General features: G+C 39.3%; 3 protein-coding genes across 3 annotated transcripts; 1 reads left to right on the top strand and 2 right to left on the bottom strand.

Annotated features, from left to right (window-relative positions):
• Nucleotides 1-249: 249 nt before the first annotated feature.
• On the bottom strand, nucleotides 250-3,225 carry LOC103423706 (eukaryotic initiation factor 4A-3). Its single transcript, XM_008361792.4, has 8 exons — nucleotides 2,687-3,225; nucleotides 2,334-2,574; nucleotides 2,141-2,221; nucleotides 1,890-1,997; nucleotides 1,690-1,809; nucleotides 1,227-1,394; nucleotides 815-901; nucleotides 250-706 (listed from the first exon to the last, which is right to left on the bottom strand). The coding sequence occupies exons 1-8, from the start codon at nucleotides 2,974-2,976 to the stop codon at nucleotides 593-595; spliced, it is 1,209 nt and encodes a 402-aa protein (XP_008360014.2). The 5' UTR covers nucleotides 2,977-3,225; the 3' UTR covers nucleotides 250-592.
• A 155-nt stretch (nucleotides 3,226-3,380) lies between these two features.
• Nucleotides 3,381-6,460, bottom strand: LOC103423707 (probable metal-nicotianamine transporter YSL7). The gene is made up of 6 exons (XM_008361793.4): nucleotides 5,975-6,460; nucleotides 5,562-5,725; nucleotides 5,362-5,459; nucleotides 5,131-5,265; nucleotides 4,829-5,018; nucleotides 3,381-4,683 (listed from the first exon to the last, which is right to left on the bottom strand). The coding sequence occupies exons 1-6, from the start codon at nucleotides 6,366-6,368 to the stop codon at nucleotides 3,547-3,549; spliced, it is 2,118 nt and encodes a 705-aa protein (XP_008360015.2). The 5' UTR covers nucleotides 6,369-6,460; the 3' UTR covers nucleotides 3,381-3,546.
• Nucleotides 6,461-7,727: 1,267 nt separating this feature from the next.
• LOC103414194 (glutamine synthetase nodule isozyme-like) lies at nucleotides 7,728-11,099 on the top strand. Its single transcript, XM_029091253.2, has 13 exons — nucleotides 7,728-7,934; nucleotides 8,031-8,070; nucleotides 8,211-8,314; nucleotides 8,405-8,453; nucleotides 8,585-8,691; nucleotides 9,275-9,362; nucleotides 9,533-9,661; nucleotides 9,818-9,892; nucleotides 10,013-10,066; nucleotides 10,162-10,199; nucleotides 10,312-10,471; nucleotides 10,594-10,654; nucleotides 10,800-11,099. The coding sequence occupies exons 1-13, from the start codon at nucleotides 7,861-7,863 to the stop codon at nucleotides 10,886-10,888; spliced, it is 1,068 nt and encodes a 355-aa protein (XP_028947086.1). The 5' UTR covers nucleotides 7,728-7,860; the 3' UTR covers nucleotides 10,889-11,099.
• Nucleotides 11,100-12,300: the final 1,201 nt, after the last annotated feature.

Below are 12,300 nucleotides of genomic sequence, written 5' to 3'. Positions count from 1 at the left end.
AAGCTTTTGATACCGTTTATTTTAACGAAAAATCATATTTTTACATTAAAATATCAATCATGATAATATTCACTTTATCTTTTATTTTGTCTTTATAATTACAATTTTAAGTTTTCAAGTCCTTTTCATTAATTTTCCTTTTAGAATATGAGCAAATTGCAGCTCATCCCGAGATTTTTTTTCGGAATTTCGGTATACAATTAGGGCATCCTTCCCGGTGGTTCAAGCTGTCACAGTGAATCAAACCAATGAAGCGAAAAGTAGTTGTCCCGTCCGCCATGACCTGTTAATAGTCATCACGGTTCTTGTACAATGTTAGGAAGCATAAAACCTGAATTCGCTACCAAATATGATAAAACCAAACACAATACAACTCATGACCGTGCTCGGTCTTCAAACATTGTGCTTTAAACCTCTGTCACACCAGCCTAAGTTAAAACGTTTAACGTTACAGCATAAGTAAACAAAATACCATTTTAACTTCTGATAGTGTACAATCCGTCGCAAAATAAAGCCACGAGAACTGCACAAATTAGTCAATCGACAACAGAAAAACCAATCCACATCATTTGCACAGGATGGCAAGCAACCCTCATATCAAGTCCGCGACATTCATCGGCATTTCGTCAATCTGAGTACTGTAATACTGCTCAATGTCTCTTAGAATCTTAATATCATCACTTTTGACAAAGTTTATCGCCACACCCTACCAAAAACAAACATATTTCCCGTATTAATCAACAAATAAACAAACAGAATCTCTTAAAAGTACTTTCTGAATCAAAATTTTGATTCATAAAAGAAGAAAACAAACCTTGCGCCCGAAACGGCCAGAACGACCAATTCGATGAATGTATAGCTCTCGATTGTTTGGAAGATCATAATTGATAACCAAAGAAACCTGATGAAGGCAAAATTATCACGATATGAAAAGCAGTTTAAGGATTTTATGAAGGTAACTAAAAGTAGTCCTAGTTGAAGGTTCTCTAGGCCCTCCAGCTAGTACAACATTCATTAAAAATACTCTCCAAAACACCGCTTTAATTAGTAAACATTTCTCTGGGCTTAATTTGGGAGAGCAGGTTATTTGGTCCCGACTACCAAGTAAACAAGCTAAATGGATGTCAAATATCACACTATATTTGAATAGTTAACAAAATAAAGTCAAAGTCATAAGATGATACATTCTAGCTAAAGATAGAACAATTATGATAAAAAGAACTTGCCTGCTGAACATCAAGGCCCCGGGCCCAAACATCGGTTGTGATCAGGACACGAGTATTACCACCACGAAACTCGGCCATAATAGCATCTCTTTCCTTCTGAGGCATGTCTCCATGCATTGCAGAGACGGTAAAGTTATTACTCCTCATCTTTTCGGTGAGCCAGTCCACCTGCCCAGTGAAATTGCAACAGTGATGCACCAGGGAATGAAATGTGTGGCAGTGTGCCAAAAGGAAAACTATTACAAACAGAAAATTTTAAAGCTTCTGTGTATCGATGTATGACTAGTAGGCACTAATGAAAATATAAAATCAGGATATAATGCGTATGAGAACATATAATCTCTATGCAAGCATCTAATAGGTCAGGATCCCATTTTATATTTCTACTTTCCACGTGAAATCAATAACCCAACTACGACCTTGAAAACTTTATTTTCCCTTATTTTCTAATCAAACAGTTTACCTTTCGCTTTGTGTTGCAGAAAATAACAGCTTGTGTAATTGTAAGGGTATCATAGAGATCACAAAGAGTATCAAACTTCCATTCCTCTCTTTCGACGGCCACGAAAAATTGCTTAATTCCCTGTCATCACAAAAACACAGTTTACTACACATTTCACATTGCACAGAAAGGCAACTATACGAAACAGAAGCACTGCGTACCTCCAATGTCAACTCATCACGTTTGACAAGGATCCTTACAGGTTCAGTCATAAACTTGTTGGTCATCTCCAAAATTTCATGAGGAAGTGTAGCAGAAATCAAGCAAACCTACAATGTTACAATTTGTTTCAGTTTCTGAAACAAATACTTATTTGGATAATGGTCAGAGCATAACAATGACCGGTGTATAAGAGGGCCGACATAAGCACATGTGATAGATATAGATATGTGAAGTGAGAAAAAAAAAAGACCTGGAGCTCAGGAGGAAGATATCTATAGACATCATAAATCTGATCCTTGAACCCTCTGCTCAACATTTCATCAGATTCATCCTGCAAAACCGAACCGAACCCGAAAAAAATCAAAACAGAGATCAATAAAAGTAAAAGGGAAAAATCCAAAATTCACAGTTAAAAAGCAAAAGAAAGGAAATAAGAGACTGACAAGAACTAATAATTTGATGGCTCGAGTTCGGAGAGTTCTTCTTTTGATCATATCACAGACTCTGCCAGGAGTTCCAGACACCACATGAACGCCATACTCGAGCTTTCGGATATCCTCACCCACGCTTTTGCCTCCAATGCAAGAATGCGCTTGTATATTTATGAAATTCCCAATTGCTAATATCACCTTCTCCGTCTGCGCCGCCAATTCCCTCGTCGGAGACAATATCAAAGCCTGAACCCTATACAATACATACATATATACATACACAAAATGAAATTAAAATTTTCCCGAGAAACAAACAGACAAACAAAAGAAACAAACGCTAGGTCTTAAAATTGGAGCTGACGTACTCTCGGGAGGAGGTGTCGACAAGCTGACAGACGGTCAGGGCAATCATGGAGGTCTTGCCGGTACCGGACTGGGCCTGGGCGATGACGTCGCGACCCTCTATGATGGGCCTGACGGCCCGTTGCTGGATGGCGGAGGGCTTCTCGAAGCCGTAGTTGTAGACGCCTCGGAGGAGATCGTCCCTTAAACCCATCTGATCGAAGGTCATGATGGGCTCTATCCCGTCGGAAGTCACGAACTCCAGCTTCTCATCCCCCATTCCTCCGACGCGTCTCGCCGGTGCCTCTGCCATGGCTCTGGTGTTCCGACGACGACGACTATCGAGCAGGTGCGTAGTTGTGTTTAGGGTTTGTTTGGCTGCCCTTGTTTCTCTGGATAACGATTCACGCGAGTCAGTGGAGCGAGTGACGGAAGGCGTCGAGGGTTTTTATAAACTCTAGACCCAATTATTAGGTTACTTTTCAAGTAAATATTTTAAATTTACAATTTTAATGCTGCACGAGAGATTTTTTGATGTGCCCAAAAGAGAGCTGGTAGGTATCATAATACAGTTGTTTGGAAATTTGAAAAAAAATCAACCAATTTTATTATGATATTTAATTTAACGGATCTTGTGCACTGACAAAATTTTCTACGTGGACAAAACTATTCGGACCAAAAATATAATAAAGGCTAGTTCAAACTTACGGTTCTAGATGCAAGAAAATATGACTTAACTAAATTACAAGGCACTAACACATTAAACAAAGATGACAACAAAATATATTGTCGAATTTGCTAGAACATACTTGCTTTCGTAACAAATTGATACAAGCACAATTTGTTAAGTTGACATGTGAAAAATCTAAACACGAAAATTAAGCTAGCTACGTAATAGGGAATCAACTTTCTTGTTGACAGAAGCAGAGAGGAACTTCATGCAGATAGGAGGTTTGACAGACGCAAGGGACAGTATAGCAGCCGGAACGCCCCACAAAGATTCACCGCAGATGAGACCCGACGCCACAGCTGGCCCATAGTCATTGGCCTTTTGCCTGTTCTTGCTCCGCCACAAGTAGAGGATCAAGCTTCCCACGCACATGTCAATGGCAAAGTAGGAACCCAGGTAGAATGGGATGGCCATGCACATTGGGTTCGGAATGAACCTATGGATCCTGTACTTTGTTTCGTAACGCTGCAATAGCTCACTGATTATGTTCATCGCGACTGCAGCTGCAAAAAACGAGACTGCAAGCGTCACGCAGTTTTTGGGGAGGGAACCGACACCCTCAACTCCAAGGAGTGCAATGCCGCGGTACATTAGGCCGTAGGGTGCAGGATAAGGGCCGTCTGGATTGCCAATTGAGTAAGCTTTGTAGAAAAACCAGAATATTAATGGAGACATGACGCATCCCATTGCTGTGCCAAAGACTTGGCTGAAGAACATAGAGCGAGGAGAAGAGAGCGTGAGGTATCCTGTCTTGAAGTCTTGCATGAGATCAGAAGCGGTCGAGACAATGCTCATCGTCACACCGCAAGAAGCAAGGCCGGCAATGACACCACCACGGTCAAGGCCAACCCAAGAGCTGAAGATTATGATGGCGAATTTGCCATAGTTGGAGGCAAGAGACCAATCGGTGAGGCCACAGCCGTAGGCATTGCAGAAGGCCAAGACTGGGGCAATCAGATAAGCAACCAGCACATGGTACCATTTCAGCTGGGGGAAGATCAAGGGTACTACACCGATGGATATGGCTGCCAGCACAATGTAGCCAGAGAAAGCAACCCAGCTAGGGATTTGGTCTTTCAAGAAGTACTCGATTCTTCGTTCTTCACCATAGTCTGCAGACACAACTTCTGAGGACCCTCCCGCTTCAACACTGTCATGGTTTACGGATGGTGATGATGTCTCTAGTTTCTTCTCTGATCTGTGTGCCATGAGACTTTTCGTGGTCATGAAGAGCATGTAGATTACATGGAATAAACCATCACCAAGCATCATGGCTATAGCAATAAAAACCTGCAGTAATATAAGAACATCCAAATATTATTAGAGAGAATTTCAATTAGCAACATTATTCAAATTGCAACTTTCAAACACATTTATGAAGATATTTGAAATTCAACAAGCTATAGATGGCGGCAGAGGAAGTTTTAGTTACGACCCTGTATCCTTGGATGCCATGGAGACTGCTGGCGGATAGATTAGCGTTGTACCAGATACCTTTCTTTGTCTCAATCAGGGGCCACATGATTCCCCATGAAATAATGGCTCCAACAAGCAAAGATACATTGACCATGATAGGGCAAATCATGCCTACACCAACATATGTCGATGAGAAATCAAAGTAAAACCTGCAAGTTTTGTGATCCGAGTTATTAGTGAAATCAAGGCATTCATGTGGACAGCATAATGATATGAAAACAAGGGAATTAATATATGGTTAAGAAAGAATTGTGCATATACTTGTGCGCATAGGCTTTGAGACCAAATGTTGGGAAGCTGGAAAATCCGCAGCCATCAGCAGCAGCGAAAAACCACTGGAAAAAGGCAAACACAAAGGTGAAGCAGAAGGTTTTGAAGAGCACAGCAACTTGTTTCCTACATTCATTGGTAAGAAGAATATATACAATTAGCAGACTGATTAGGTTTAATTAGACAATGAACATCTACAAGTCGAGGCAAAGCGGTTCTTACTTTGCCAGCTTAGCCCCTTTGGGTGTGTGAAAGCTGTTGATGAGGTATGCAGTTGCAGTTCCACTCGGGTACGTTAACTTGTACTTCATGATCATCATCTGTTGGAAATTAAAAACAATTAGACCAAAACCAAATTAAACGAAAAACAAATCTTCATGTATATATTTGTGAGTGTGGATTAAGCAGTAATTTCCAATTACCTTTCTGAGGGGCATGATCGAAAACAACCCGACGAAGCTGACAGCGAAGAGAAACCCAATCATCCATCCAACATCAAGTTTCTTTATGTTGATTGGGGTGTTGCCTTCATCTCCTTGCGCAGCAATCTTTGCACTCATTCCCAGTAAATAACTTGCAGTTCCACCTATTTAATCATGACACAAATTATAATTATTAGATGATTAATGTAAACTAATACAGTGATTTACAAATATTATATTATTTTCTTGCATGCAAACCAAATTAGAGATTCATAACACAATTCTCTACTCTATATCGGATTTGGAAGATCTATATATAATCAATATCATCGACATGATCAGAACTGAATGATCGATGAGAAACAGTTATTAATGGCGATGAATTTGATTAGAAAAGAGATTAATGAACATACTGCTAAAGGCGATCCCGGAAGAGGCGACGACGCAAGTCTGGATGACGGTGTTTTCCTGGCGAGTGAAAGGCTGCTTCAAGAAACCGCACTTGTCGATCATGGCGGTGTAGCCTTTCACCACCGCGAAACCGAGCAGTCCCGCGGCAACGTTGAGCGAGGGAATGACGCCGGTGGTGAGGTTCAACTTGCAGACGATGAAGTTGAAGACAATGCTGAGGATGAAGCTGGTGACCATCGACCTCACCGTAATCTGCTTGGTCCAGGGCGGCACCGCCGTGTACTTGAACGCCTCCTCCACATTCACCTTCTTTTGGGTATTTCCGGCAGTGCCCTTCTGTTTGGCATCCGAGTTGTCACTCTGGGTATCACTGCCTTTGCTAAGGCTTCTCTCCATGATTCGATTCGATTCGTTCGATTTTTTGTGTCTGAGAGCGTGGAGGAGGCCTATGTGTGAGAGTGGAAAATCTGAGCCAGCTAGGATTTGGAGTGGGATTTGGGACCCGGAAAAACAGCATCCGGAATCGGGTACAAGTACCTACTAGGTAGGTTTGATTCAGTAAACACAGATTAAAATTTAATTAATTAATTTTTTTTTAGATTAAGGAAGGAATTTGAATGGACAAGAGGCTTTCAAGCGTGACAGTTTCCATAATTTGCATAATTTCCTTTAAATTTAGATCTATTATTCTGTTTAGTTTCTATTCTTGGACTGCAAGTAAGCAATGCATGTGAACAATTGAGATTTTCAAAAGTTAATTCCTTTTCAGTTTCACGTACAAAATTTAGAGTACAATTTATATGATTCGCAGCTGCCAGAATAAATAATCTCCGCAGAACTCACATGGGAAACAAATCAATATTTAACTAGAAAATCATATCCTCGTGTACAAAAAACAATGATGTTACAACAAAATTGCCACCTAGGAAATGGATATTACAACATTAGTTGAAAATGCATTGACTGCTTGTGCTGCCCTTTAGATCCCAATCCGAGCTCCTCTACGGTGCTGCTAATCTCCCCGCCGCCGACGACGACAATTTAACTCGCCATCGACTCAACTCTCTATCCTGTTTTATTCACTCAGATTTCTTGAACCCAAGACCCAGAACCTCATCTTAGGTGGTGGGTTGGCTTCAAACAAAAAGAAAGGGGTGGGGGACGGCAGAAAGGGATAAAGAAAATATTAAAAACACGATGGGTAAAGAGGCGATGCCAGCGGGGAGAAGAAGACCCATGGAATTGAAAGCTAACAGAGAAAAAAAGGAAGGGGAATAGGCGGACGGCAGGAAATAAAAATGAGTGATGCTATCTACACACTCATATTTACTTATCACACATTTCTCTTAATTTGCATTCGTCGGATCAAATAAATTGAAAAAGATTAATGAACAAAAATTAACATTGAGAGTTAAAATGAGTTGTGTGCAAGATAAAAAAAATCAATGAATTTAGTCTCTCTCAACAAAAATTATATCCAGGATTTCCAACCGTCAAATGATCCACAAGATTTCCGCATGAGTTTTCCCATATGAAGATAATTTAGAAATTAAAACCGTAAAAAGATTATAGATGGCAACATCGTAGCCATAATATTAAAAGATTCCAAAGTATCTTGTGGATTCCGCAATTCCCTTCATATATGGTAACAATGTACATCCTCGGAAGCTTCTCCCCAATGAAATTCACGTATTTTTGCTCCCTATTCTATTCGAAATTAAATTAATAATTTAGGTGTTAGACTCTGTCACCTTCTCTACTTAAAACCAAACCCCCCATTGTTCTCCATCGCTCTCTCTCTCTCTCTCTCTCCCTCCCCCTCTGTTTTGCCGTTCTCTCTCTCAGCCTCACTCTGTCTGGAGAATCATCCTCCTGTTCGTTCGTGACCATGTCTCTCCTCTCTGATATCATCAACCTCAATCTCTCCGAATCCACCGAGAAGACCATCGCTGAATACATTTGGTATATGCATGCCCACCTCCTCTGATTTATTTTACGTAATATTATCGATCGTTAACGTTCTCTGTCTTTGTTTTTCTTTCTCTTCTCTTCTTATAGGATTGGAGGATCTGGTTTGGACTTGAGAAGCAAAGCTAAGGTAGGCCTTCCTCGTTGTTTAGCCGGAAAAATCGAACTTAGGACCTCAGATATAGGGTAGCTAATTTTCATGTTTACAAGCTAACATGGAATTAGGTTAAAATTTAATTTAATTATTGTTTTATGGACGTGAAAAAACAGACACTGCCCGGAGTAGTAACGGACCCATCAGAACTGCCGAAGTGGAACTACGACGGCTCAAGCACAGGCCAAGCCCCAGGGGATGACAGTGAAGTCATCCTGCAGTACGTATCTGCAATCTTTAATCTAATCCCTTCATTTTTCATTTCTGTTTGTTTGTTTTGAAACTGACACTTGGACTTTTGCTGCTTTAGCCCCCAGGCCATTTTTAGGGATCCATTCCGAAGAGGGAAAAACATCCTGGTAAACATCAAACGAAATCCACGTCTATGTTTTCGTTTTCTTTTTAATTGTTGCTTTATCCGATTAATCAGTTTGTATCTTAAAAAGTTGAGGGTGTATGAAATATCGTTTTTTTTTTCCAATGAAAATAGGTGATATGTGATACGTACACACCGGCCGGCGAGCCGATCCCCACCAACAACAGATTCAACGCTGCCAAGATATTCAGTCACCCTGACGTTGTCGCCGAGGATCCTTGGTAATCCATCCATTATCTCTAAAATATTAATTCTATGTTCTATATTAGTACTGGTTAAGTGTTATATACTCCAAAATCGTATCAACATCTTTGTTTTTTATGGACCTAACTGTCAACTGCTGACGTATAGACTTTGTTCTTGCCAACACTTTTATCACCATTGACGAGGTTAACAAAGCATTATCTTTAACAAACTGTATTATTTATTTTTATGTTTTGTTTCATGCCAATTGTAATTATGAAATGTAGGTTGGGACAGCTTAATTGTTGGATTAGTTTTGTTTTTTTGTTTTTTGCTTATCCTCCTAATCACTTGGGTTAGATCGACCCGTCCAACCTATAGTTGTTGGAAGGATTAACCTGGATCAAGAAATTGCAGAAGCATTAGAGAACAATTAATCAAGTTTTATTCACCAAATGATGTGTCGCTCGATTATTTATTCAAATTTTGACTCATTTTTAACCTCGTCCATTTTTAACACGTACAAACACATATTTTGATTACATGTTAAATATTTTTAGAATTCTTCATTGCACATCCAACAATTATTGCCTCTTACTGATGACATTTCTTATTGATTAGGTACGGCATCGAGCAAGAGTACACTCTTCTACAGAAGGATATCAATTGGCCGCTTGCATGGCCAATTGGTGGATTCCCCGGTCCACAGGTACTTACATAATTTGCTATGATCAATGTTATCAAGATCAATTTTCGTATGCTTCGAAGTTCCCTAAACATGCCTAATCACTTGTTATAGCACGAACCACAACATTTAGAAGAATAATAATTATTAACTGTTACGTTCTGTTTCTTGTATCTATCTATATGTATATATAGGGTCCCTACTACTGTGGCGCCGGAGCAGACAAGGCCTTCGGTCGCGACATTGTGGACTCACATTACAAGGCTTGCCTCTATGCCGGAATAAATATCAGCGGCATAAATGCTGAAGTTATGCCCGGGCAGGTATATATATACGCTCGCTTTTACCATTTTACGTACTTAATTTGGTTGCTAAGAAAGAAAATTGAGGGAATGAAAGTTGACGTGTGATTTAATTATCGTGAATTTTTACATTATTAAACCACGTTGTAATTTGGTCTGTTTGGTGATGCGGAGCAGTGGGAGTTTCAAGTCGGTCCTACTGCTGGTATTGCTGCTGGTGATCAGTTATGGGCTGCTAGATACATCCTTGAGGTAAGCTCTCATACGATATAACTAGAAAACGTATAATTTGAGTATCTTCACTCTCTTCTCTATAGTACATTAATTTTTCGAAGGTCTCGTGTTAATATGATTATTTGCTTGACAAAACAGCGAATTACAGAAATAGCAGGAGTTGTCCTTTCTTTGGACCCAAAACCAATCCAGGTCTGTTTAACCGCAAGCGCTTCATTTTCGTATAGTTATTCTCTCTGTATTGTTTACTTAAGTACTTTTTATGTATTTTGATCAATTTATACCAGGGTGATTGGAATGGTTCGGGTGCTCACACTAACTACAGGTACTCATTAACTAAGTCTTGAAATGAAATTGGAATAATGCAATTTTGCAATCATGTTAGATGCAACCAACCCTCTAGCGTGTGTGTGATGAACTCTTTCTATGCCTTGCAGTACCAAGTCGATGAGAAACGATGGCGGAATTGACGTGATCAAGAAGGCAATCGAGAAACTGAGTCTGCGCCACAAGGAACACATTGCTTCCTACGGAAAAGGCAACGAGAGGAGATTGACAGGTCTGCATGAGACGGCTGACATCCATACTTTCTCTTGGGTAAGCTTATACTGCCGTGGTATAATCGCTAATACAAATCCACGTTTCTTGTTTTTGTTGAAATCATGTTTAGTAAACCTGCGAAAACAAGTATTAGTTGAACTTTGCATTCTCAATCACAGGGCGTGGCAAACCGAGGGGCTTCCATTCGGGTTGGTCGCGAAACTGAGCAAGCTGGCAAAGGTATGAATGCATTCGCATTCGCATATGCATCGTAGAATGTGAATGTTTTTGTGTCATTTCAAATAGATCATTGTCGTAATGCTTGCGATACAAGTTAGCTCTCAAGCTGATATCTGAACATGTCATATTTCTTCACAAATGTCAGGCTATTTCGAGGACAGAAGGCCAGCGTCGAACATGGATCCGTATGTCGTGACTTCAATGATCGCCGAAACCACTATTCTCTTAAAGTGAGATTGAATCTTATTCGGAGGAAATGAGCCCTATCAATTGCAAATAACTCTATGAATCTCTCTCTCTGGTTGCCTACATGCGGTTTGGCATGAACATTTGCTGCTTTCTGTTGATTGGTTTATGTTCTAATGATTGTGTAATTGTTGATGTTTCTAATTACGTGTTTAATGCTGTCTAAGAAGCTGTAATAAAAAGGGTAATTTAGTTAGAATTTTTTTCCCTCCTTTTTTGTTTCAACTTCAACTCAAATATAAGACGAATAAAATGCCGGTGTTTATAAATTAAATCATGTGATGATATTTAATCTATTTGGTAGCTACCACAGTGGAGGAAATGAGTTGAGGTATTGTATGACGATATGGGTTCGAACTCCGTCAGTGACAAATCTAACATCTAATATAAAAAAACTATGGTTTGAAAAAAAAAATCGGTAGCTTAGAAATATGCTAATTGTCCAGACGCAACTTTTTTTGCTGATGGGCGATTGGTTCAGTTCATTCAACAAAGTTCAGGAGGATATCATATGAAAATACGACAAATGTAGTTAATGAAAAACTTTGAAAATAGATTGACATATCGATGCAACGTCAGTTATGTAAGTATAAAACAAGTCATTCCCTTCGACAATTACAAAAATATACAGAACATAGATAGGATAGCTTGAACACACGAAATCCTTTGGTTTTAGGTGAAAGAATTGGCCTAGGATCAAACATATCCAACCTTTCAGCTCTCTAGCTATGACAAAGCAGTATGATTCGTTAATGGATATATAAAAGTTGATGATTTGTTGAGCACATATAGCTTCACATGGCTCCTTAAAATTTAAATGAAGCATAGTAAAGGCCCGTGATCCTTATGGTTAACTAGCCTCTTGTCACACGCTTACGCATGTTGCAATTTGCTCTTTCATATTTTATTTTATTATTTGAAAAACTGAATTTACATGTGTAAAAAAAAATAAAAATCGTCAATAACTACTCCCTCTTGTTAGAAAGCTTCACTCTTTTTGGCTTCTCACTTTATAAATGGAATCATAGATAGGTAGAAGATAAAAAAGAAGTTGCATCTCTTACTGCAAGTCTGCAATGACCGGTAGTGGTGGAGAATTTGAACTTGGGCGAGTGTTTACTCGGTTCCAATTTCGAATTTTGGTTTGGGCCAGAAAATTATTGGTAATATAAACCAAAAGTTGGGTCATGCAGTTTTTCTGAAGAAACCCTAACCCATATAAGTGCGGCCCATAACCATAACTACGAAAACCTTTCCAATTTCACCAGACAAAAATCCAAACCTACACTCACTTACCCAACAAAAAAAACAAAAAAACAAAAAGTTCAATTTTTTTTTAATTTTAATGAAAAATAACAAATAAATGTATACCGAATAGTATCAGACAAATGTAAAAATAT

This window comes from Malus domestica, chromosome 13, assembly GCF_042453785.1.
Source record: "Malus domestica chromosome 13, GDT2T_hap1".
NCBI lineage: Eukaryota > Viridiplantae > Streptophyta > Magnoliopsida > Rosales > Rosaceae > Malus > Malus domestica.
The sequence above is the reverse complement of the archived record's forward strand: the minus strand, read 5'-3'. Positions and strand labels throughout refer to the sequence as shown.

Bases quoted from the DNA above. Each gene is read 5' to 3' on its own strand.
- LOC103423706 (XM_008361792.4), bottom strand. From the start codon at position 2,976: ATGGCAGAGGCACCGGCGAGACGCGTCGGAGGAATGGGGGATGAGAAG. The intron at 1,998-2,140 runs GTCTTTTTTTTT...GTAACATTGTAG, and splicing joins ATCTTCCTCCTGAGCTCCAG to GTTTGCTTGATTTCTGCTAC. The intron at 902-1,226 runs GCAAGTTCTTTT...TGCCTTCATCAG, and splicing joins GGGGCCTTGATGTTCAGCAG to GTTTCTTTGGTTATCAATTA.
- LOC103423707 (XM_008361793.4), bottom strand. From the start codon at position 6,368: ATGGAGAGAAGCCTTAGCAAAGGCAGTGATACCCAGAGTGACAACTCG. The intron at 5,460-5,561 runs GTAATTGGAAAT...AATTTCCAACAG, and splicing joins CGATCATGCCCCTCAGAAAG to ATGATGATCATGAAGTACAA. The intron at 5,019-5,130 runs GTATATGCACAA...CAAAACTTGCAG, and splicing joins CTCAAAGCCTATGCGCACAA to GTTTTACTTTGATTTCTCAT.
- LOC103414194 (XM_029091253.2), top strand. From the start codon at position 7,861: ATGTCTCTCCTCTCTGATATCATCAACCTCAATCTCTCCGAATCCACC. The intron at 8,454-8,584 runs GTAAACATCAAA...CAATGAAAATAG, and splicing joins GAAGAGGGAAAAACATCCTG to GTGATATGTGATACGTACAC. The intron at 9,893-10,012 runs GTAAGCTCTCAT...TTGACAAAACAG, and splicing joins CTGCTAGATACATCCTTGAG to CGAATTACAGAAATAGCAGG.